We start from the raw sequence: 27,592 nt of genomic DNA, 5'->3' as shown, positions 1-27,592 counted from the left end.
TTCAAATGTGCATTTTTAGAACATTTCACTCAGCGAAAATGGGGGGGGAGGGCAAAAAGACATGTTTGCCCCCTCATACTGGGGAACGGGGGGGGGGGGGGGGGGCAAATTGCAACCCCCCCTGCCCCCGCTTCCTACGCCCCTGATTGTAAAGTTTGAGCTTCTTGTTTTAAAATTCAAGATAAAAATATTTAAAAACAAAATTAATTGCATCCCGAAAAAAATCCATGGCACTATGCCCTGTGTGGAATTAAGTACTAAGTGTGCATATGTACCAAAGGCAAAATGCATTATTTCATACAGTATATGTATTTTTGTGTTAATTAGACATATATAAACAGGATTATACAACAGTCATTATTCAAATAATGGGTATCGTTTATGCTCTGTCGGCTGTTGAGCATCTTTAATTAACGAGCATAAACGATACCCATTATTTGAATAATGACTGATGTATAATCCTGTTTTATATATTCATTAAACGTAACGTTTTATAAAATTGTTCAAACTTTCAATGTACAATATAGTTGTTGCATGTCGCTATTTTTAGGACGGATACAGGTATATGCTTCACATCAACATTCGAATTTATATATTTTGCGTTGTATTAGTTTTATTTTTGATTTTTTTACGAGATCATTTGCATTATCATTTTGTGTTAATTAAATAACACTGGAAACGCAGAATAGTAATATTCCATTCAGAAACACATGTAGAGAACAGGATTAAAATACCATCAGACTTGGTTCATGTGTGAGAGACTGACCACAAGGCCACAATCTCGCAAACCTTCAAATGTTCAAGTATTGGTATAAAATAGACTCTGTTGCAATATCTGAAAAAATCTTCAGTAATTTTATATTTATGATATAAGCACATTATCCTTTTGTAATAAAACGGTGTTACATTTATAATTACCACATTTCAAAGTGGTCGTTTTTGCTTATTTAGTACTCAGCATAAAGGGAGTGGGACGACTGGTTTGTAAATTGTCAGTGTAATTGGTGTGTGCTGTTTGGTTTCTTTGGCAGCATAAAATGCCATTAGTTCACATGTACAAGAAGACAATACCGCAACCTCCCAAATATCCAATGCGCAACACAGTGCATGGGGTCATAAAATTACTCTAGTCTATATGTTATCGGGATGTTAAGCCAGATCAACTAATTGCAACCAAATTTGCAGCTTTTGTAAATAGGTTCTTCTAAAAATATCGTTCATAAATATTTCAATGTAAAATATAAAAGTTTGAGACTTTTAAAAATATGGCGCAATATTTTCCGGAAATTTATATCACCGTTCAGACATTAGAGTAAAGTTTTACTGTACGCCACATTCGTCAATGCGTTATCTAAAGTCTATAACATATATGCTCTCGATTCTTGTAGTGTTAAGATATATGATTAAATTGAATAAAGTAAAATAATCATTATATGAGGTAAATAAGAGAAATCAATATAAAAATTCATGGGACTATATTTTTAGTCAGTACTTCCGGTTCAGACGTTGTTTGGTTCGATTAACCTGACGTGGACCGCTCACTACCGCTGTAGTTTCATTTTCGATGTAACACAGGAAAACCGGATTGTAATATTGAATTACGTAAGTTCAGTGTTTGTAATCTTTTTTCAAATACTTCGAAATTCTTTCTCTGGCCCACACTAGTCTTCTTTTAATTAATCATCCGATGAAAATTAATAATTTGATCAGACTATATTTTTGTACATGTGCTGTTATTTTTTACTTAGCCTACATGTAGCTATATTGATTACATTATATACACGAAGACCTATCTTAAGTACGGCTTCAAATTCAAGAGTATTGAAATCAAGTTGCAATTAATCAACTATTGATTTCAGACATTTCATCAACATGGATGACTTGGCAGCAAATCCCTTTGCCCAGTTGTTTCCTGACATGAATGAGGCAAGACAGTTTGTTATGACATCTGCCTCGCAAAAACAGGAAGCCTTAGAGAGAGCAGAAGCCGAGAAAGTTCGCAAATGTATACAACTCAGTAGTCTACTGGAGAAAGTGTTTTTATTCACACTTGATGAAGGTAATTTGGTTGAAAATTTGCTCATCAATACATGTATATATTCAATCCATATTTGTGTGCATTTTTGACAGGAGAGGAGAAAATGTGGCGGTCAGACAGGGAATCGAACCCGGGACCTCCAAACACTAGCCGAATGCTCTACCGCTGAGCTACCTGGTCATTGGTGATTGACCCAGTCCAATACCACTACACTCCCTCCTTTTTTTTAAGTCTTCCCCCTCAAAGACATACAAGACCCTTTTACCACCATCATGGGTATTTTAGTTTGGCACCAATTTTGTAACAGGAGAGAAGAAAATGAAGTGGCCAGACCGGAATTTGAACCTGGGACCTCAGAACACTAGCCGAATGCTCTAGCGCTGAGCTACCTGGTCACCGATGATTGACCCAGTTGAATTCCGCTACACATTTCTTAATTTGAACGTTTGATAACCATTATATTGAGGACAAAATGGATACTGGTTCAGTTTATGTAGTACTTTATTGATAGAGGAAACCAACAATTCATTGTGATACATACAGAAATATCGAATCATGTATCGATGTTGTTTTGATACAACATAGTTTGTCAGTTGCTTGAAATATATATGGTAAATGAATGTCACAAAATCTTATCACTAATTGGCCATTAAGTCTTAAAAGAAAATGCTGTTAAAAACCAAAAGAACTTATATTTACATTATCATACAGTTTCTATAATTCATTATCATGATTATAATACAGTCTTTTTTGACACAGAATTGTATTATTTTTATAGAGATTACAGATGACAGTGAAAGACCACCAAAACTTGTGATTATCAGAGAGTTAAGCCAGTCACTTCAAGAGGGCAATCAGACTTGGCTCGACATGAAGTATATCGAACAGGTTGGTAGAAACAGATGGGGGCTGTGAACATGTGTTTAGTAAAAATTGGATTAATTTAGTGGTGTTCCGATTAATCAAGTTCGTCAAGTATTGTTGGTTTGGGGTGTTTGACCAATTAATTAAGTTACAAATTTGTAAGCGGGTTTTGTCGGAATTGTCCAACATCATGATAAATGAAAGAGTGGAATTAGCCTATCAGTACAACACGCAAGAAATTTCATAGAAAATTTGTCGCAATCAATCGCTTGTGTGTGTTGTGGCTCATATAATTTCAAATACCAAGCCTTTAAACGAATTGAAGAGCGCATAAGCAATACTTAGTAATGTAAACGTTCAGAGGAGTATGATTTTATTTGTAAAAACATAAGCGACCTAAGAACATAGCAATACGTGTAGAAGAAAGTTTGTACGATTTTCCTGGAAAACGTACAGAGTCTTCAGTGGGACCAAAGAAAAATATAATCAATTTTAATTGATCATCGATTGGTTACGCAAAACTGATGATCAATCATAAAATTTCAACCGATTTCCAACACTAGATTAATTAAAATTTATTATTTCACTTGGTTTATGTAAATAATGTTAAAGCTTATTAAATAAATAGAAAGTTAAGTCATTATATTCCAATCACTTTTTATTTTCCAACCTGGTAACTAAATCAGTTCTCATTGTTCAGCCTTTTTTTTTTTTTTTTACATATTTTCGTATATTAGTTACACAGTTTGTTAGTGACCTAATACGGTAAATATTGGCTCTAAAATAAACTTGTATCAGGCGAGGCCAAGTCGAGCCTGATACATGTTTATTTTAGACCCAATGCAATATTTTTCCATATTAGGTCACTAACAAACTGTGTAAAGAATTTATCCTGTCGAAGACCCTTTCTATGAAGTAACTACAAATTGCATTAATATGTACTGAGTATGGAAACCAAATGACTTAAAACAAATTTCACCTCATTGAAGACTCGAATGTGTTGTCAAGGTCCATTTCTGTTAAATAATCCTGAATAATTGTTGCCAATTTCCGTTTGCTTTGAAAGTGGTCATCAGCGCTATTATTCAAACATTTTGTCTCCATCTGAAAACTAAAAAACTAACATAACCTGTATTTAGAAAATACAGACTAGAAATTGGTGAAAAAATTGGTCCTTACATTTTCTAAATCAATTAAATTCAGGGAATGCCTTTTGAAAACCCAGTCTTCTATTAATTTCACCTCACTATCATCTAGAAAATGTTAACATTTTCGATGTTTCCTATACCAGTATTGTTCATTGCGGGGGTTTCGAGATCTCAAAACAATATGAGTAAAGTACATATTACTCTCCATTATTCCCACCTTCCAGCAATTGTTACATCATCTTTTGGCGTGATTTTGTGACATCATAATCACAGGAAGGCAGAACTAATCAACGATATTTGATACTTGACCCACGTTGTTTTGGGATCTCAAAACTGCTTATAAGATATATATCATGTGATTATAAGATATATAATATTTACAGGCCGTGTTTGAGCGTCTATTGTTGTTCAACCCCATGGATGATGTGATATCTACCAGACGCAAAAGTTCATCAGATGATGCTCGGGCCAAACGACTAGCTGGAGAAGGGGAGGTACTCCGATACCTGATGCAGTGCTTCGAGCGGTCTCTTATAGTGAAAAAAGAAACACAGGTACAACGTTAATATCTCTTATTTAAACCCACATTCCACAAATACCTTACATTCCTTCAACTGGTAGCTTACCCGGTAATTCTGACAATACTTTTATACCGGTGTAGTATGGTATTTTGACCTCCATGGTGAGCTGATGAAATGCTAATGGATCATGGCTTTAAACATTATTTTTACAAACAGATTGATGAATTTGCAGCCGAGTAGATGAAATACCAATAAGATCATAAATGTTATTTTCATAAACAGAATGATGAATTTGCGGCAGAGCTGACAAAATGTCAGGAGGTTATGGTGCTGAATGCCAGAACAAGTCTACAGCAGCCGGAGCTGTACCAAGGTCAGGACCCCCGACAACAGTTTATACAGCTGTATCAGGAGGAGATGGGCGGAGCACTTGGTACGTAGATTTTCCAAACAGGAAGTCTGATGTTCATATGGCCTGATCAAGGCTAGGGAATGACAACAGATGTTATACTTCCTTTTCCCTAGTTTGTTATAGGCTTGGTATAACAGATTGGTTTTCTGTTGATTTCTCAATAAGAATGTAATTATGTATATGGTTCAAAATGAGAATTTTAGCAGAGTTTTTTGCACCATTGGTTCAAAACTGAAAAATTTATACCATATTTGACCAGCAATAAGCTCCTCCTATATCTTAAGGCAAAGGAATGGCAATATCATGATGAAGTTATTGAAAGGTAAAATTTGAAAAGAGTGAGAGGGCTAATTACTGAATGTAGGCTAGTTCATGGAAACTTGATAAAGGTGGAAGGGGACTTAGAAGGAGAAGGCTTGTTATGTTTGCTAAATGTGGGATAGATGCAAGACAAATGATGAAAAGGTGAAGGGGTTATATTTGATAAGGGGCTAATTGTCCATTCATCTTTCTTTATACTTCACAAGTTCACATATAACATGATTGGAAAAAAGGCTTTTCTTGTACCTTTCAATTCAATTTAATTCTTTAACTAATTTCTTTTTCTTTTTGTGCTTAATGCAAAAAGACAAAGAAAAAACTTAAGTTTTGTTAATTTCTGAAAATGTTATTGTTTTATCTTCCTTTTGTTTACAGAAGAAGAAAGTAAAAACATCAAATTCTTTGACTTGATAGTAAAGGACATGGTCGCCAATGAAGATATGGATGTATTAGGGTCTGTGTTCAAACCTGTGTTAGACTTTGCCAATAAAAAGTTCACAGAGGACTTTACGCTGTCCAGTGGTGGTATCACACGCTGTATAGATCTGCTGGGATTCTTCACCCGACACGAAGCTCTGGCCAAGGTAGGCATAATTATTTTCATCAAAATACCTTATCCACCCCAAAAATGCATTTGAACTCTGCTTATGCTTAAAGTGTACACGGAACGGAAAATAATATTTAGATATGTTATTCTCTTTGATCTCCTGACAAGAATGTTGAAAACCGCATCAAAATCGGCCATTTTAGTACCGAGATACCGCCCTCCGAAGTGCTCGATTTTTACCTGTATATCGACTGCTAATCAGGGAATCGGCCGCTCACGCTGATTTGGGGAATAACCTGATGTGACGTCACGGGGACAACGGCAGTGAGGTGTTTGGTAGTGGTTATAGCACAAAGGTGGACATATATGTATTCCTGAAATGGGGTTACGAGAATTTTACAAATATGTATACAGTATACAGTTAAGATGACATTTTAATTATATATGAAATAGGAAATATTGCAACTGAAATCAGGCTAAATACATAAGTAGATTAGAGGAAACATGTATAAGTTATATATGTTCTGGTATAAGCCAGGTGGACCTTAAGCTTGTATACAAACTTTTAACTAGAAATCTTATGTCTGTTTTAACAGCTTACTAAATTAACAGACCTTGAGAATATTCAATTTGCATTATGTGATCTAACAGACGAATTCGAAAAATGATGGCCATATAATTATCCATTTGAATATGTTTCTGTATAAATAAAAATTCACTAGGCCTATGGATTTCAAGAATCAGCATGACGAATAGAAAATGCGTGAAATGTATTTCATAGTTCAATATTCAATACACGTAAATATCATAGACATAAATTGGGGGGTGGGGGTTAAACAATATTAAAAAAAGGAAACCACTTGAGAGATTGAATTTATGATATTTCATTCATCTATAGCTGTAACAAGTCTCTCTTCCTTTTAAAGCTACAAGTACCTGTATACCGACATGTGTTATTTTAACAATCTTCAACGGTACATTTTTTTTGTCATATAGATTATCATTATTGGTATTCAATAATGATCGATATTGACCAAATTCACTAAGAATTGCATATCCGAAATCTAGCAACTATCAGAAATATCAAAATTCTGACATTGGGCATTATATTTGCATTGTTCTTTCTCCACATGCCATATGTAAATAATTTTGTAGTTTCTGTTATTACAATACATATACATGTAACCAGAAACATATATACAAGACAAATGTATATGCATGAGTCTTTCTGAAATATATACATCTAGTGATTGATACATTGTTACATGTTATGTACGGACGGTATATTTTACTGTAAACTAAGGATTTATAAGTGTAAACAAATATGACATTATACAACAATTACATGATGGTCCATCGCTAACTTACCTGTGATCTTACTTTTGACACCTGACGAGAGCTAATCAACAACGCGTGACAGGTCACTAAACACCTTTCTTACGTAATCTGGTTAGCCCCTCATTAGTCTCGGTTGACCACGCGTTTTAGTTACTGCAGTATACAGGTATAGAGATTTACGCAGCACGACATTGGCAATTCGGAAGTATTTTGATTTTGATACTAGATATTCGGATAAGACATAGACATCTTCAATCTCGTTTTTTTCGTCTGACCCGTGCATGATTTATTTTTCAATTAAAGACACTAATGATTGAACTTGAGCAAAATATCAACAAGTCGTCGGATATGCTGTATTATATGAAAGCTGAATGTATTTCGTTAAAAAAAATGGATTGATTTCAGTTATAACGCAGTTAAAAGATGCATTTACATATATGCAAAAAAAAATCTGTTTAGAATCATACCATCATAATTCGTATTGACAGGCCTAGGTTATATGAAAAAGTCAGAAATTTATAAAGCGAGTTTGACAAGTAGACATTCAACGACACCAGACGGGTTTTGGATAATCCTTGGTATAATAATGATTTATATGTGGTTTCTACAACGTACGTGGATTATTATGTACATTTTATTGCGTATAATTATGCAGTAATCGCGCAGAGATGTTCATTTATCTACGAGAGGTACATCAATATATGCATGGTATAAATCCCTATTTTCAAGCGTATTCTAAACTCATATCTGTGATTGAGGATAATATTAATTAGGTATCGGACATGAACACTGGTATTTGTGTATTTAAAATCAATATTTACCAACAGATAGTTTTTATTAGATGGCAGACACCGAAAATCGCCACTCTATCTTATGCGAGTAGAGTAGGGCCCCGTTGTCCTCGTGACGTCACAGGTCAGGGGTCCCGAATCGGGGTCAATGGCTTGGGGCTTCAGGTGTGTTCTAGAGAATAGTCGCATTATCTCTAATACCGTAACCGCTATGAAGCTCGAACTTTCTCCTTTCTAAATTGTATCCAATAACGCGTTTATCAAGCCATATATGCCAAACCATTCCGTGTACACTTTAAGCTAAACCAGTTCATCAAGAATTTTTGGGGTAAAGGAGTTCATTCTGCACAGTCATCCCATACCAATGAGCACCCCTCCTGCTATTTGACTCCTCAGTTTCACTTACCGTATTTGACCCAATAAGGGCCTAAGGCGTTTAAAGAAAAATTCAAAAATGAAAAGGTGCTTAATAAGTTGAAATTATTGCAAACCTATACAGTTTTGATAGTTTTTGTCCTATGCCCAGGCATTTGAAATAAGGCCTCAAAAGGGGAGGGGTGCTTATAAATTATAAAGACATGGGTGCGTATTGGGTCAAATACAGTACCTTGTAGAATATAGACTGAAAATATGAATACCTTTGTAGGTTTCTTTATTTGATTTCTTTTTTAAAATTGATTTATTGCTTACTTTGTGCTATAATTTTATGAAAGGCGAGTTCATATTTCTTTTCTATTTTTAAGCATCCTGGGCACTTATTGGATTAAATATGGTACCTTAATTATTATCATATTCTCTGTTGTTGATTAGATTTGATGCTTGAAGTTTTTACTAATGAAACTAAAACAATTTGAATTACAAAAGAATGTATGTTATACACTAACTGAGGATTATTAATACCAATGCTTTAATTTTAAAAAGTCTGTTTACAAATTTGACTTTAAAAGAAACACTTTATTGTTTTATAATGTATACCGTGTGATTTGTTTTATAAACTTTAGCAAGACACGATGTTTGGAGAAATGATAATGAAACATAGAAGAACTCTTTCCTTTCCAGTTGTTTATGAAATACATTCAGCCAAAAGACTGGAGCAGTGGGAAAGCGTATGAGAGGACCCTACTAGGGGCTATGTTATCTCTAAACTGTATACCGGTGACAGAGTCAGGTACCAACCCCTGGTTTGATCAACCGTCTAACAAACAGAAACGGGAGTTGGACATAATGGAGAGCAACATTCACCAGGTATTGTCAGAGTTCAAAGGTCACAAGGTTAAATATATAAAAAATTAAGTTGTTAAACATTCAAGTATGAACTAATATAGGACAAGTAGAATGCTTAGGCGAAGGTTGTTTCTATGAAAGACATTGAACTGAAGTTCAAGGTCACAGAAGATTAAGTGCAAGGTCACAGGAAACAAAGCTGCTATTGTAAAAAGTGTTGAATCATAAATCAGGCAGATGTTGTGGTCAATGGGCTATTTGATCTGAAACGTGCTGAGATAACTTTTCCTTTTGTCTAATGTTTAAAATCTTTAATCACCAGAAATGTAATTTGTTTTTATAAATGGATGATGCATCAGTCTGTATTGATCAATCCCTGCTGTTTGTTTAAGATGTTGGAAAACCTTGGAACAAAGTTGCACAAGTTTCTGGACACCCTGATTAGAATCTCGCCACATCTCCGGCACCTGGTGCTTAGCTGGATAGGGAAATGTATCCACGCCAATCTAGGTAAACTTATGTCATACCTGATAGGGAAATGTATCCACGCCAATCTAGGTAAACTTATGTCATACCTGATGGAGAAATGTATCCACACCAATCTAGGTAAACTTATGTCATACCTGATAGGGAAATGTATCCATGCCAATCTAGGTAAACTTAATGTCATACCTGATAGGGAAATGTATCCACGCCAATCTAGGTAAACTTAATGTCATACCTGATAGGGAAATGTATCCACGCCAATCTAGGTAAACTTATGTCATACCTGATAGGGAAATGTATCCACGCCAATCTAGGTAAACTTATGACATACCTCAATAGAGAAATGTATCCACGCCAATCTAGGTAAACTTAATGTCATACCTGATAGGGAAATGTATCCACGCCAATCTAGGTAAACTTAATGTCATACCTGATAGAGAAATGTATCCACGCCAATCTAGGTAAACTTATGTCATACCTGATAGGGAAATGTATCCACGCCAATCTAGGTAAACTTAAAGTCATACCTGATAGGGAAATGTATCCACGCCAATCTAGGTAAACTTATGACATACCTCAATAGAGAAATGTATCCACGCCAATCTAGGTAAACTTAATGTCATACCTGATAGGGAAATGTATCCACGCCAATCTAGGTAAACTTAATGTCATACCTGATAGAGAAATGTATCCACGCCAATCTAGGTAAACTTATGTCATACCTGATAGGGAAATGTATCCACGCCAATCTAGGTAACTTAAAGTCATACCTGATAGGGAAATGTATCCATACCAATCTAGGTAAACTTAATGTCATACCTGATAGAGAAATGTATCCACGCCAATCTAGGTAACTTAATGTCATAACTTGATAGAGAAATGTATCCACTCTTCATACTCTAGGAATGTCAATCTAGGTAAACTTATGTCATACCTCAATAGAGAAATGTATCCACGCCAATCTAGGTAAACTTAATGTCATACCTGATAGGGAAATGTATCCACGCCAATCTAGGTAAACTTATGTCATACCTGATAGGGAAATGTATCCACGCCAATCTAGGTAAACTTATGTCATACCTTGATAGGGAAATGTATCCACACCAATCTAGGTAAACTTATGTCATACCTGATAGGGAAATGTATCCACACCAATCTAGGTAAACTTAATGTCATACCTGATAGAGAAATGTATCCATGCCAATCTAGGTAAACTTATGTCATACCTGATAGGGAAATGTATCCACGCCAATCTAGGTAAACTTATGTCATACCTCAATAGAGAAATGTATCCACGCCAATCTAGGTAAACTTATGTCATACCTGATAGGGAAATGTATCCACGCCAATCTAGGTAAACTTATGTCATACCTCAATAGGGAAATGTATCCACGCCAATCTAGGTAAACTTAAAGTCATACCTGATAGGGAAATGTATCCATCCATCTAGGTAACTAATGTATACCTATAGGAAATGTAGTCCAGCCAATCTAGGTAAACTTATGTCATACCTCAATAGAGAAATGTATCCATACCAATCTAGGTAAACTTAATGTCATACCTTGATAGGGAAATGTATCCACGCCAATCTAGATAAACATATGTCATACCTTGATAGAGAAATGTATCCACGCCAATCTAGGTAAACTTACTGTCGTACCTCAATAGAGAAATTTATCCACTCCAATCTAGGTAAACTTAATGTCATACCTTGATAGGGAAATGTATCCACGCCAATCTAGGTAAACATATGTCATACCTTGATAGAGAAATGTATCCACGCCAATCTAGGTAAACTTACTGTCGTACCTCAATAGAGAAATGTATCCATACCAATCTAGGTAAACTTATGTCATACCTCAATAGAGAAATGTATCCACGCCAATCTAGGTAAACTTAATGTCATACCTTGATAGGGAAATGTATCCATGCCAATCTAGGTAAACTTATGTCATACCTTGATAGAGAAATGTATCCATGCCAATCTAGGTAAACTTATGTCATACCTGATAGGGAAATGTATCCATGCCAATCTAGGTAAACTTAATGTCATACCTGATAGAGAAATGTATCCACGCCAATCTAGGTAAACTTAATGTCATACCTTGATAGAGAAATGTATCCACGCCAATCTAGGTAAACTTATGTCATACCTCAATAGAGAAATGTATCCATGCCAATCTAGGTAAACTTATGTCATACCTGATAGGGAAATGTATCCACGCCAATCTAGGTAAACTTAATGTCATACCTGATAGGGAAATGTATCCACGCCAATCTAGGTAAACTTATGTCATACCTGATAGGGAAATGTATCCACGCCAATCTAGGTAAACTTATGTCATACCTGATAGGGAAATGTATCCACGCCAATCTAGGTAAACTTAATGTCATACCTGATAGGGAAATGTATCCACGCCAATCTAGGTAAACTTAATGTCATACCTCAATAGGGAAATGTATCCACGCCAATCTAGGTAAACTTATGTCATACCTGATAGGGAAATGTATCCACGCCAATCTAGGTAAACTTATGTCATACCTGATAGGGAAATGTATCCACGCCAATCTAGGTAAACTTAATGTCATACCTGATAGGGAAATGTATCCACACCAATCTAGGTAAACTTATGTCATACCTGATAGGGAAATGTATCCACACCAATCTAGGTAAACTTATGTCATACCTGATAGATAAATGTATCCACGCCAATCTAGGTAAACTTATGTCATACCTCAATAGAGAAATGTATCCACGCCAATCTAGGTAAACTTATGTCATACCTGATAGGGAAATGTATCCACGCCAATCTAGGTAAACTTATGTCATACCTGATAGGGAAATGTATCCACGCCAATCTAGGTAAACTTATGTCATACCTCAATAGAGAAATGTATCCACGCCAATCTAGGTAAACTTATGTCATACCTCAATAGAGAAATGTATCCACGCCAATCTAGGTAAACTTAATGTCATACCTGATAGGGAAATGTATCCACGCCAATCTAGGTAAACTTATGTCATACCTTGATAGAGAAATGTATCCACGCCAATCTAGGTAAACTTATGTCATACCTTGATAGGGAAATGTATCCATGCCAATCTAGGTAAACTTAATGTCATACCTGATAGGGAAATGTACCACGCCAATCTAGGTAAACTTATGTCATACCTGATAGGGAAATGTATCCACGCCAATCTAGGTAAACTTAATGTCATACCTTGATAGAGAAATGTATCCATGCCAATCTAGGTAAACTTAATGTCATACCTCAATAGAGAAATGTATCCACGCCAATCTAGGTAAACTTATGTCATACCTCAATAGGGAAATGTATCCACGCCAATCTAGGTAAACTTAATGTCATACCTTGATAGAGAAATGTATCCATGCCAATCTAGGTAAACTTAATGTCATACCTCAATAGAGAAATGTATCCACATCAATCTAGGTAAACTTATGTCATACCTCAATAGGGAAATGTATCCACATCAATCTAGATAAACTTATGTCATACCTCAATAGAGAAATGTATCCACGCCCAATCTAGGTAAACTTATGTCATACCTGATAGAGAAATGTATCCACGCCAATCTAGGTAAATCTAGGTAAACTTAATGTCGTACTTTGATAGAGAAATGTATCCACACCAATCTAGGTAAACTCATGTTATACATCGATAAAGAAATGTTTCCACGCCAATCTAGGTAACTAACTGTTGTACCTCTATAGAGAAATGTATCCATGCCAATCTAGGTAAACTTATATCATACTTTATTTTGAGAACATAATAATAACGAGCTAAGTTTCCAAGGAGTTGGGCTGAACTCTCAGGAGTTGTCAACTTTATTTGTCCATTGGGTGATGCGCAGCATTACGTGACAATTACATACCGTAGTAGTCAACAACTGGTCATGTGACCTAAGAATGATCCAACATAGAGTACAGCTAACATTATCAGCACTACACACAATCGAGCATATCCTATAACCTATATTATATTTAGTCATAATACACAACAATTCCATATTTGGGAAATGTATCTAACTTCAAAAGTATGAGGATTGGCTATAATTTGTTCTTTATGATGTTTGTTCTGCTTTGCATATAAAGAGTTATCTGCCTTTGCGGTAAATATCAATTTGTGACGTCATTTGTTTAACTTTGTGAGTGTAATGTCATATTTTCCTGCTAAAACGATGTGATTTTCGCTTGCAAGATAATAATGTCATAATCGATGCCTTCCCTCAAGGGGAAAATCTGGGTAGTATGTAAAAATGGAATAGTCATCTGAAAAACAGATTGGCATGCATATAATCATTGATAAATTTTCTTTATCAAATTAAGTTTCACAAAATTGAAAAAAATTGTGTATTAATTAAAGCTTGTTATTTCAACTTCAGGAAGGTCTAAGATCTGGTCATCCCAGATGCCACAGTTGTTCAGCCAGATGTTTGCATCGGACGGATTTTGTCTAAACCTGTGTTTTGTCATGCTACAGTTCTGTTTCCCCATCACAACAAAAGAGGCTAAACTTGTGATGATACAGCCTAGTTATACCACTGTCATTACCACCGACGACGACCATTTTCAACAAATAGGTGTACACTCCAAAGGTATTCACTGTAAATTGTGAGCGATTTATTTCGACCATCACCTATCAACATAAATTTCCAGAAGTTTAAACCCCTGCAAATTGATTTCTTTCACAACTCTTGGACAATTTATTCTAAGATATTTCCATTCAGTTTTAAACTGCCAAAACTTAATCTCTGCGGAAATCTTTTGAAATGGAAATCGCAAAATTAAGTAGCCGTGGAAAATAGTGGTTTAGAGTACCAGATTTATTACTGCTTCACAGTGAACCACTATCCTAAAATGTGTGTAACACTAGAGGTTTGTTCATTGAAATCACCAAGTCTAACTGATATCATTAGGTCTTCACCTCCGAGTCACTGTGGCTAAGTGGTTAAGGTGTCTGACATTCTACCACTAGCTCATCACATCCGAGTGGCTAAGTGGTTAAGGTGTCTGACATTTTACTATTAGTCTTTCACCTCTGGGTCACAGTGGCTAAGTGGTTAAGGTGTCTGACATTCTACTATTAGTCCTTCACCTCTGAGTCACAGTGGCTGAGTGGTTAAGGTGTCTGACATTCTACCTCTAGCCCTCCATCTCTGGGTCACAGTGGCTAAGTAGTTAAGGTGTCTGACATTCTACTATTAGTCCTTCACCTTTGGGTCACAGTGGCTAAGTGGTTAAGGTGTCTGACATTCTACCACTAGCCCTCCATCTCTGGGTCACAGTGGCTAAGTGCTTAAGGTGTGTGACATTCTACTACTAGCCTTTCACCTGAATGCTAATTGTGGCCCCTATTCAGCAATTATCAGGTACTAATTGTTGGTTGGTGTTCTTTCTCATTAAACTCTTCTTGTCTTTCCTTCACCATAAAAACCATCCTAATGAATCACAGTAATTTAAAAATTCTATTGATTGAAACAATAAAGAATTATATGCATGAGTTATGCATATATACATAAACGTGTACAAAGGGAACAATGTAAGTGACATGCCACTTTGTAAAATTATTTTACAGGCCTGAACAAGGAGACATGTCTAATTCCATTGGATGAAAACAAACCCAAACTTGAGGCGGAGGACCATTATAATTTTATCACAGAGTGTTTCTTCCTTACACATCAGTGTCTGAATGTAGGATTCCGTACGGTACATGGACGCTTTCTCAAGTTAAATCAGAGTTTGCACCGAATACAGAGACTCTACGAGGAAGTCAGACAACAAGGGGATAGTGCTGTGAGGGAGGTCAAAAGTGAGATGGATAAAGGTAGGTCAGAGGTCAGATAGGTAAAGGAAGGTCAGAGGTCAGATAGGTAAAGGAAGGTCAGATAGGTAAAGGCAGGTTAGAGCTTTGATGGATAAAGGGAGATTGGAAGTGAGATAGGTAAAGACAGGTCAGAGGACAGATTCATAGGATAGAGGTCTGATTCAGAAATGTAGGTCAGAGAAATCAAAGTTCACATTGATAAAGGAAGGTCAGAGGACAGTTGAATTAGTTGAATTAAAGAAGGTCAGGGGTCAGATAGAATAAATGAATCAAGTTGTTGTTAAGATAGAAATGTCACTGGTTATATGGGGCAAAGGTTAGGTTGATATGGTAAGGGATCAGATGGATATAGGCTGGTCAGAGGTTGTATTGAAAATATAAGTTAAATAGTCAAAAGTTAAAGGAAGGTCAGAATTAAGATCACAGCTGCTTAAACATGAGTTTCTGTTACAAACAAAAATAGGTCACAGATCGAAGTTAGATTGACAAGGGTCATCAATTATTACAGTAGTTTGAGAAAATCATGCCAATATATTTCAAACATCAGATAAATGTATAATAATGGCAACCAAAAAAGTTACCATATTCGACCCAATAAGGGCCCATGTCCCTATAAGCTACCTTCCTGCTTTTGATGCTTCAATTCTATTTGCCCGGATGTAAATAAAGACCAAAACTATCAAAACTGTATAGGTTTGCACTTTGCTTTGCGTTAATTTTGTCTTATGATACACCTTTTCTTTTTTAATTTTTTTTTTAATGCAGCGGGCGCTTATTGGGTCAAATACAGTATGTTATGTTGGGCTTCAGACTGCCTGATATTGAATCTTTTTCACCATGTTATACAGTGTTATGAGGATAACAGTGACAGAACTTACTATGATTCTGTTCCAGCCATGTCTATTTACCTGTGTATAAAGGCCGCTCTCAGTGAACCACACATGTTGGAAAAGGCCCTCAACTTCCATTTGGCCACATCTATCTGGCTGTCCAAAGTCTCAATCTCCGACGACATCAAGACAGTCAAAGAAATCACCTTCCCCTTACCGGAGGAAGTTCCGCTCGCCATTCCTCACATTCCAGAGTTTGTTATGGGGAATGTTACCGACTTCACCATGTTCATGCACAGGTTCAAGGACAACTTATTCCAGGTAAAGTTGAAATTGTGTCATTACATAACAGACAGTAGAGGTTTGAATGGGATGTCAGGAACCGTTTAGCGTCGGTTATTGACACAGGCCAATCACAGAAATTTTATCTGCAAAATTTTGAGAAATAGTTATACCCTGAAAACCAAATTGCAAAAATTCAAAATTGCCCAAATTTTAATTTTTCGTTTTTAGCAGAAATCATACAAAGTTTGACCCACATGGATAACTGATGATATAATATACCTTAGTTGTCTAGTTTGTTGTTAAATTTTCTTAAAAGATGAGTACCAAGCAAGATTTATGTAAACACTTATATCTTTGCCATAGCTACGTAGGAAAATTGGAATATGTGGTAGAAAGGTAGAGACTTTTACATTAAAATGGTAGGCTGTAGATTTCAACCTAAAGCGGTAGACCTTGGATGTAGAAAATGTACATTTCTGTTGCATTTAAATCATAATTTGAAATATCTGATATTGACTCCATTAACTTACTAGGTTGCCAAAGAGAGACTCGACAACTTCATGACCCTGATCCTTGTATACATGGGAAGTCCTGAGCGAATGAAGAACCCACACTTACGAGCTGAACTGGCTGAAACATTGGCAGCCCTGATACCGCCAAAAGCAGATACAAATTCTGGACAGTACGACTTCATAAGGTGCGTGATAAATTAGGGTAATTTGTAGACTTGTTCTTGACTTATACTCTGTCTGCTGTAAATCTACTCAATTTTTCAGCAACTTAATTTCATGTCCAGTAACTTTTCCACAGTGATTTAATTTTACGATTTGAGCTTGTATCTGTCAATCTAGTTAGAATTAGGCTTGAATTTCCACTCTATATATGTATTTGTTATATTTTCACAGCGATTACATTTTCTGATTTCTCACCATTCGCAAAATACAGGAAATTTTATCGTGTATGAAAATAATTTAGTTTATAATTCCTTTTGAAGATAAAGGAAATTTCTTCAAGCTTGTGTTCATAAGATGACCCTTACATTAAAATTTTACTGATGCATTTTTATTGAGTCACTTTCAATGGAGAGGGTATATAGAGTTATCCATGTCTGTCCCATCTAGTCCTATACTGTTGCCTCCTGTCCCATTCTGAAAAACTTTTTTTATAAAATCCACATGTATATTTGTTTGCAGACACCGTTTGTTTTACTACCATCCCCACGTGAAGCACATTGCAGAGAAACTGTTACATGTGTTTGTGAGTATCGAGATGACGGGACAGAGCGTAGAGTTTGAACAAAAGTTTAATTACCGCCGACCAATGTACGCCACCATTGAACATATCTGGGAGATAGAGACACACAGGGACACCATAAAGGTAATGATTTAAGTAGCATTATACTGGAGGGAGGACAATATTTGGTAGTACAGATGACTTACTGAAACTATTTTAAAAAAATTCATAACTAAAGTTCAGATACTAGGATGATTAAAAAGGTTGAAGATGATTTGTTTGATTTATTGTGTTTTACATCAAATTAACACCTATGGTTACTCAATGAAATATCAAGACTTGTTTGTAGCAGGAAACCAGAGTTCCAAGAGAAAAAACAACCTATAAGCAGTACATGTTAACTTCCCCAATACAATAATCAAAGAAATTTCAGTGATTGGGGTTATGACGTATGAACTGTGTGAATATTATTCAACTGGGAATATTCTCATATGCATATTTTATTTTTTCCTAGATTTTAAAGCATTAAGTATCAAATTGTATGAAATATGGAAATAAACTTGTAACAAAAATAACATTTGAAAATTTAGCAAAAATTGAACATGTGCCTGACTGATTAATGTTTACATTACAGGCAATGTCAGAATACGCTGAGGAACATATAGAGGACACAGACCCCCCGCTCTTCTTACGCTTCATCAATCTTCTTATCAACGATGCCATATTTCTGTTAGACGAAGCTCTTTCTGTAAGTTTAGAGAGCACTGCAAAGGGAGATAAGTGAGGATACCTTCCTTGGATTGAAGAGATCGAGAATTATTTCTCTTTAAGCTACATGCTTGTTATAGATTTGAACATGGGATGATTATGTAAAAATTATTTCTGACAATACAGTCTTAAAAGGACATTATCTTATTATTCAGGCATGTAATGTTCCCTGGGCTATGATTGTCCTCTCCAATCCTCTTTAAATTCATATTCAGGCAGTAACATTGATGCCACATACATTTCCAGTGTTTTGTGGTCTTAAGAGGAAGCTAAATGTCTCTAAAGCTGATAAAACATAATATTGACACTGTTGTTTTTCCGTGTAAGATAATTTATATGCTGTAATAACCTTGTATATCACAGTTTATGAGCCAGATCAAAGACAAACAGCAGCAGAAGGATCGTGGAGAGTGGCAGGATTTCCCTCCCCAGCGCCGCCAGGAGGAGGAGAATACGCTACGGCAGCTTACCATGATGGCTCGGTACCACAACCAGATGGGTAATCACACAATTCATTCCTTGGAGATGATTACCAAGGAGATTACCTCCATCTTCTGTCACGCGTCGATCGTCAGTCGGATTGCAGGGATGCTCAACTACTTCCTTCTGCATCTGGTATGTTTATTATCCTATAGCTTACTTATTGTAAATCAACTTATTTTTGTGGCGACATAAGTTTGTATTTTCTTGCTTTATGGTTTCACATGCCGGATTTCATTGATGGAGGAAATTAAGCCAGAGTTCCCATAGAAAAACTACCGACTTGTAGTAATGCATTTTCCAAATAACATTTATATTTAACATTTCAAAATTTAAACATTTAAAAGCTCCATGTCACAGTTTGTCATCATACCAAAATTATAAGAAACTGAAATTTTTGTTTATAACATGTTAAGACAGTGTCAGTTTTGTAGTGTTTGTTGTATTCACAGACATGAAAGAAAGAGAATTTTATTTGGGTTTATCTGGTTTATTGTCAGGATTATTCCTTGATTTGCCAGGCATAGAAGGTGGTGGAAAGCCAGAGTACACACAGATATACATCTAACCAATAGTTAGGAATAATTGTGATAACAGCATTCAAACATTCAAAATTTAAACATTTTAGGTTCCATATCACTAGTGAGTGGTCCCTACACATTACAACAATCCCTCCACCTCTGGGTCGCGAGTTAGAATCCCATGTGGGGCAGTTGCCAGGTACTGACCACTCGATGGTGGTTTTTCTCCTGGTACTCCAGCTCTCCTCCACCAACAAACAGGCACATCTTAAAATGACCCTGTCTGTTAACAGGACGAGGAGAGAGAAAAAAGACCCAAAAAAACGGTCATTCTTGAATTAATTAAGTTTTGTTGCTTTATGAAGTGAAACAATAAGCTCTAAACGTTTGTCTGCAGGTAGGCCCAAAACAGAGAAATTTCAAAGTGAAGGACAAAGATGAAGTGGATTTTAAACCAGATCAGACAGTTCTAGATATTGTAAGGATTTACATGAACTTAGGAGATAGTGACTGTTTCTGTCTGGCCGTGTCTGGTGACGGACGTTCATATTCCGCGGAACTATTCCCCAAGGCTATCAGTGTTCTTCAGCGGATATCAGCATCTCCAGCAATCATTAGCGACTTTGAAATTTTCCAGGATAAAATTACGGTAAGTTTTCGTCTTGAAAACCATTTAATAAAATAATTAGCAGAAAAACATCTTGTAAAAGCCTAATGAAACAAACACCAATTTTTATCAATTTTTGCAAAATTACTCTGGCAAAATCTTTCGGAAGGTGTAGATTTTTTAACTGCTTTATAACTCAATGTATTATAGTGATATTAAAAAATCACATGATCCACAGATTTTGAAAGTATTTTTTTTTATATGTGTTTTGTTTGAAAGAAAATTTAGTCAAGAATGTTTCGTCAAAAACTGCAGCGCACATTACTATGATTTCAATATATCATTTACAAAGTCAAGTATAGCAACAATGTGAATTCTTTAGAAAAGATTTGTGTTAAAGATTTGACCATACTAAAATAAGAATGTTAGCAAAACAAATTATTTAAAAGGATAACTTTATGAGAACAAGGGAGATAAATCTGATAATTTTCCTGTAGAAAATGCGAGTACAACAAGAGGAAGAAGAGGAGATGTACGACGATGCCCCGGATGAGTACCTCGACCCTATCATGGGGACGCTGATGACAGAACCCGTGCTATTACCCTCCTCAAAAAATGTCATGGACAAGAATGTCCTAGCCAGACACTTACTAAGGTAAGAACATCATATGACAGAATCATTGATATTTTAGGTATTGGATGTGTTAATACATTGAAAGAATTAATATGGCAATACATATCCCAATTACTTGTGAAGCAGATGCATTAAATTCCTTTATAAAAAAAGTATGTTCTATACTGTTGAAAAATGATCTCCTGAATTGTCCTGAATTCTATAAAAGTTTCATGGTTCAAGATTAATTTAATTACAGTGTCACATGTCAAATGATGGCAATTCATAAAAACATATTAAACTGAGCCAGTAAAAGTCAATTGACATCCAGCCACTATTGGTTTAGGAGATACTATTATAATAATGTTCATCTTGTTAGTACATAAACTGTCAGTTTAAAGAAAAATGTGTTTGTTTTTTTTGTAAAATTTTCAACAGGAAAATGCTCTGTTGGTCAAACTTTAAGGTTACCATGCATTGCTGATTTACTTCGAGTGTATCATGCCACTAAAATATAAATAAAGTGTACGTTTGTCTTTGTTTCCGTAGTGACCAGAGTGACCCCTTCAACAGATCACCACTCAGTCTGGACATGGTTACCCCGGCAACGGAATTAAAGGAGCAGATACAACAGTGGATGGCAGAGAGGCGACAGGAAAAGTACAAGTGATAATGTAATATGATGGTGGAGAGATGCCAGGAAAAGTACAAGTGATAAAATGATGGCCGAGAGACACAATGATAGTGCTGTATGGAAAATGATGGACAAGAGACACCAGGAAAATTATAGTGTCATAATATGATGGTCGAGAGACACATTGATAGTGTCATATTATGATGGTCGAGAGGCACATTCATAGTGTCATATTATGATGGTCGAGAGACACATTGATAGTGTCAATATGATGGTCGAGAGACACATTGATAGTGTCATATTATGATGGTCGAGAGACACATTGATAGTGTCATATATGATGGTCGAGAGACACATGATAGGTCATATTATGAGGTCGAGAGCACATTGATAGTGTCATATATGATGGTCGAGAGACACATTGATAGTTCATATATGATGTCGAGAGCACATTGATAGTGTCATATATGATGGTCGAGAGATATAGATGGTCGAGAGCACATTATAGTGTCATATATGATGGTCGAGAGACACATTGATAGTGTCATAAATGATGGTCAGAGAACATTGATAGTGTCATATATGATGGTCGAGAGCACATTATAGTGTCATATTATGATGGTCGAGAGACACATTGATAGTGTCATATTATGATGGTCGAGAGCACATTCATAGTGTCATATATGATGGTCGAGAGACACATTGATAGTATCATAATATGATGGTCGAGAGACACATTGATAGTGTCATAATATGATGGTCGAGAGACACATTGATAGTGTCATAATATGATGGTCGAGAGACACATTGATAGTGTCATAATATGATGGTCGAGAGGCACATTCATAGTGTCATAATATGATGGTCGAGAGGCACCAGCTTAAAATGTGATAACTGTCACAAAAGCATGCATGGCATGAGTGGCTTCAGGAAACTTTGATGGCAAAGAGATGTTGGGAAAAGCATGGTCCTTATATATGATAGTTTGGAAATGCCAATAAAAAGTGGCATGCATCTGTCGATTTATATAAAAGCTAATGATGGGGATGGGTGAGACCCAAGGATAACACAAGAAATCCTTGTGAATAGGAGAGGTCCGATGTTGCAGAGAAGATAACTGGTTGTGTGGCCAGAGTGTCTCTTGTGATCTAACTGTGATATTCTATGTCTGTAGACAATCAGATATACTACTGATGATATTCCACAACTTCCCAATGTCTTGTATAAAGAAACAGCTGAGGATATAATAGTAGCAAAAAAATCAGAAAGAATTTCCTCGGAAAATGTTTATTACAACTTTGTCAAATCTTAGATATTATGATAGATATATATAAAGGAGATTAATAACATAGATTTTGGCTTAAGTCATGCTTTTGTGTTTCAAGAAATCGAAGCCAGATATTAGTATTCTGTATCTACATATTACAGAGTTGTCTGCCCTTGAGGGTAGGTATTGATTGTGACATCATCAAAACATTTTATTTATTTACACTCATTTTGTTTGTGAACATAATCTCATACTTTTTTTAGTGAAAACAAAATCATGACGTCACCATGGATACCTACCCCCTAGATGCATTTACACCATATCTACGTTATTATGATTCATACAGCATTTAAGTACTTCATTGGCATGTGAGATTTTATTACAGATATTCTGATCATAGGTTATTGCAGTATACATACAGATAGGCCAACTGATAATCAATATTATCCCATTCATGTACTTCACAGGGTTCATAGGGATATCCAGTGGTTGCTAGGGAAAAATGACTCTATATTTTACACATGGGGGTGTAAGACATCTCACCTACGCTACACAATAACGTGACATCATCAATACATGCTGCGTAACAGCGGCGTGCAATGTCGATGACGTCAGTAATTTTGACATATAATGACGTTCCTGTGATAATGGCACAATGAAAAAGCTGGAAAGCAACTGAAATTTCATCATTTTTTAATCAAGTATGGAAAAGAATCAAACATAGGTTTGTCAAGTGACAGGGATATCTCAAGCCTTGTGAAAGATTTTGGCCGCCAACCTTTGGAATGCCTCGGATTGACCAGCCAAAATGTTTTACTCGGTTTGAGATACTTAGTATCCCTGTATACTTATCAGAACCATGTAAGATTCTTTTAAATTCTATTGAAGTAGAGATGAAGACAGAATTCCATCAACGTCAGGAGAGTTTTTCTTCATCAGCATTTAAATATTTCCTTTTTGTATTAAACATAGCTATTTTGAACTTTGCTTCCTTGAACGTGTATGTATATCTTGTATACTATAAACATAGGATTAGATTTCACTGACGATAATATTTCTTTAAAGTCAATTGCCACTCATTTTTTTTTTATCATATATCCTACTTCGATGACTGAAACCTTGAAATCAAATCACCTTGAAAGAGAAATTTTGACTTGAAAATTAATAATAATAGTTGTTGCAAAAGAATTTGTTTTACAAGAATTAGAAGTTTTATTTTTAGTAGTTCAATGGTTCTATTAGACTTAAAACTTAACGTTGGAAATGATTTAATCAGAAAATTCTATAATACTCAAAGGATTACCATAGTTTGAGATGACAGATTTTAATTGACTGCATATCTTACATTTTGTAATATATATAAACAGTGATTGTACATCATACAGAGAAACTAATAATTTTGTATATGATACATTATAGAGAATCTAATTTTACAAATCGTACAATGTAGTGTGTATAAGCAGAGAATGACTAATGATTTTCCATGGGTTTATCATGATACAATAAAACCATAGTAACTCTACATTTGACAGTAGCATTGTGAAAAAAGCATTGATTTATTGTCAGAATGTTTAGTATTAGATACCCCTATATATATATATTGTTATTTTCAGACATCCCCGCAAAATTCTGGAAATTTTTCAAAATAGATGGGCAGTCTATTTCCGGTAGAGGTCTAGATCTTATTTGGATGAAATACAGTATAAAAACTACATGTACCTACAAAATACAGCAGTTTAACTAGGGTCTTTGAGTTATTAAAATTTGATATATTAAGAGGTTCATCTGTTCATTCATTCCATGTGTAGGACAAAGAAAACTTGTTCAGAAAAAGAAATTCATGTTTTAATGACATTATAGTCACTGCTTATAAGGTCATGGTCACTGTTAACAAGGTCAACAAGGTCTCTGCTAACAAGGTCAGTCACTGCTAAAGCAAGGTCATGGGTAAACTGCTAACAAGGTCATGTCATGTCATGTACACTGTTAACATCAACTGTTAAACCTTCATCTTCGTAGATACAACAAGCTGGTGATATAATGGACTGGCTTTTAGCTAAGTAGTAGTTTCACTTATTTTGTAGGGCTTGTGACATTTCAGAATGTTAATGTCTCAGAATTAGGTTAGCTTTAAGGAAACAAATGTGCATTGTCTTATGAAAACGTCTGCATAGTTTTGTCGGTATGTTGATCGATTATGAGCTCTTAATTGGAATTGTAAGATTATTTCTCAAGGAAAAGATGCATATTTCATCTTTTTATCTTGTTTAAACACAATACAGCAAAATACTAATGTACTGCATCTTGTTAGAAAATGATTTTGAACACGAGGATATCATGTTTCAGGTGAAAATCTGCATCAAGCTAAATTAAAGTTCTTGTAATGATTGAATGCTTCACACATACATATATCAGCATTAAAAAGCTATATGGTAGAAATTTGGTCAGAACACTTACGATTAAATATGATTAATTGCATTTACTGCATTTTTCAAATCTTATTTATTACAAATGGGTGAAATCATTGTGCTAACTATTTCAAAATGCATTTGATTTAAACTGTACTATTTTGTCTTGTTGAGGGTAGAATGGACATGTCACCTAGTTTGTATTCAGAATACTGGTATCTTTGCATTTATCTGTCAAAATCATGACTACTTAAAAAAAATGAATTATTTACATGTATGTGCTAACTCATAAATGAATTATTTGTTGTGTATGAAGTCTCTTTATATATTATATTATTTGTGGTCACTATGTATCCACAATTGAAGTGATTGTTCATATTTATTTTGTTTCGTTTATGATTTATTAATTCCATTTTTACAACAGCAAATTTTAAAGATATTTCCACCAAGCTATTATCGGTCCAGGATTTCTGTAGCTATAAGTGGGTATGTCTGAACTATTAAAGCATTTATCTATACACTCTATGTATCTTGGTGGTTATTTTTTGTTTGCCTATTACAGAGTTATCGGCCCCTGTCATTAGGTGTTGATTGTAGCATGTGTGATTGTGTTTCCAAGCGTAATTCATATTTAACATTATACTTAAAGCTTCTCCACCGCCGACAAAGCATAAATGACATTCATTAGTTGAACAATAATTGGTGTTTGATCATGTGTATATATGTCTAATTAACACAAAAAATCATATAAAATGCTTTATTTCGCCTTTGATGCATGCGCAATCAGTACTTCCTTCCATATAGGATATAGTGACACAGAATTTTTTCGGGATGCAATTAATTACTTTTCATATCTTTAACTTGAAGTAAAATTAGAAGCTCAAACTTTTCAATGGTGGTAATGGTGTAAAGTAAGTAACTTTTGTAACTGAAGAAAAATATTTAATCGTCTGTTCCTGTTTTTAATAGTGACAAAATACCATTTGTCAGCGGTGGAGCATCTTTAAAGCTTCTAAGTTAAATTATGGTAACACCTTGTAGAGGTATTCTGTGCAGTAAATATGGTAAAAAACGCTTCAGAGAAGCATTCTTTACAGTAAATACGGTAACACTATATAGAGGTGTTCTGTACAGTAAATACGGTAACACTATATAAAGGTGTTCTGTACAGTAAATACGGTAACACTATATAGAGGTGTTCTGTACAGTAAATACGGTAACACTATATAGAGGTGTTCTGTACAGTAAATACGCTAACACTATACAGAGGTGTTCTGTACAGTAAATACAGTAACACTATACAGAGATGTTCTGTACAGTAAATACGGTAACACTATATAGAGGTGTTCTGTACAGTAAATACGGTAACACTATATAGAGGTGTTCTGTACAGTAAATACGGTAACACTATATAGAGGTGTTCTGTACAGTAAATACGGTAACACTATATAGAGGTGTTCTGTACAGTAAATACGGTAACACTATTATAGAGGTGTTCTGTACAGTAAATACGTAACACTATACAAAGATGTTATGTACAGTAAATACGGTAACACTATATAGAGGTGTTCTGTACAGTAAATACAGTAACACTATACAAAGATGTTATGTACAGTAAATACGGTAACACTATATAGAGGTGTACTGTACAGTAAATACGGTAACACAATATAAGGTGTTCTGTACAGTAAATACAGTAACACTATACAAAGATGTTATGTACAGTAAATACGGTAACACTATATAGAGGTGTACTGTATAGTAATACGGTAACACAATATAAAGGTGTTCTGTACAGTAAATACAGTAACACTATATAGAGGTGTTCTGTACAGTAAATACGGTAACACTATACAGAGATGTTCTGTACAGTAAATACGGTAACACTATATATAGGTGTTCTGTACAGTAAATACGGTAACACTATATAGAGGTGTTCTGTACAGTAAATACAGTAACACTATATAGAGGTGTTCTGTACAGTAAATACGGTAACACTATATAGAGGTGTTCTGTACAGTAAATACAGTAACACTATATAGAGATGTTCTGTACAGTAAATACAGTAACACTATACAGAGATGTTCTGTACAGTAAATACAGTAACACTATACAGAGATGTTCTGTACAGTAAATACAGTAACACTATACAGAGATGTTCTGTACAGTAAATACGGTAACACTATACAGAGATGTTCTGTACAGTAAATACGGTAACACTATATAGAGGTGTTCTGTACAGTAAATACGGTAACACTATATAGAGGTGTTCTGTACAGTAAATACGGTAACACTATACAGAGGTGTTCTGTACAGTAAATACGGTAACACTATAAGAGTGTTCTATACAGAGATGTTCTGTACAGTAAATACGGTAACACTATATAGAGATGTTCTGTACAGTAAATA

The 27,592-nt window shown here is 35.2% G+C and overlaps 1 protein-coding gene across 1 annotated transcript; it reads left to right on the top strand.

The window, feature by feature from the left end:
• The first annotated feature begins 1,459 nt into the window (after positions 1-1,459).
• On the top strand, positions 1,460-21,853 carry LOC138323491 (ubiquitin conjugation factor E4 A-like). The gene is made up of 18 exons (XM_069268136.1): positions 1,460-1,602; positions 1,860-2,059; positions 2,817-2,926; positions 4,434-4,604; positions 4,854-5,004; positions 5,680-5,888; positions 9,040-9,225; positions 9,597-9,714; positions 14,096-14,308; positions 15,289-15,537; positions 16,432-16,688; positions 17,186-17,349; positions 17,846-18,029; positions 18,520-18,633; positions 19,017-19,268; positions 20,052-20,303; positions 20,759-20,916; positions 21,424-21,853. Exons 2-18 carry the CDS (start codon positions 1,873-1,875, stop codon positions 21,542-21,544), a joined length of 3,096 nt encoding a protein of 1,031 aa, XP_069124237.1. The 5' UTR covers positions 1,460-1,602; positions 1,860-1,872; the 3' UTR covers positions 21,545-21,853.
• The last annotated feature ends 5,739 nt before the right edge of the window (positions 21,854-27,592 follow it).

Source organism: Argopecten irradians, chromosome 5, assembly GCF_041381155.1.
Source record: "Argopecten irradians isolate NY chromosome 5, Ai_NY, whole genome shotgun sequence".
In the NCBI taxonomy this organism is placed as follows: domain Eukaryota; kingdom Metazoa; phylum Mollusca; class Bivalvia; order Pectinida; family Pectinidae; genus Argopecten; species Argopecten irradians.
Note: the sequence above shows the minus strand (reverse complement) of the source record. Positions and strands in the feature narration are given on the sequence as shown.

Coding starts and splice junctions, on each gene's coding strand:
- LOC138323491 (XM_069268136.1), top strand. CDS start 1,873: ATGGATGACTTGGCAGCAAATCCCTTTGCCCAGTTGTTTCCTGACATG. Junction 5,005..5,679: donor GGAGATGGGCGGAGCACTTG/GTACGTAGATTT, acceptor TTTTGTTTACAG/AAGAAGAAAGTAAAAACATC. Junction 19,269..20,051: donor ACTACTTCCTTCTGCATCTG/GTATGTTTATTA, acceptor GTTTGTCTGCAG/GTAGGCCCAAAACAGAGAAA.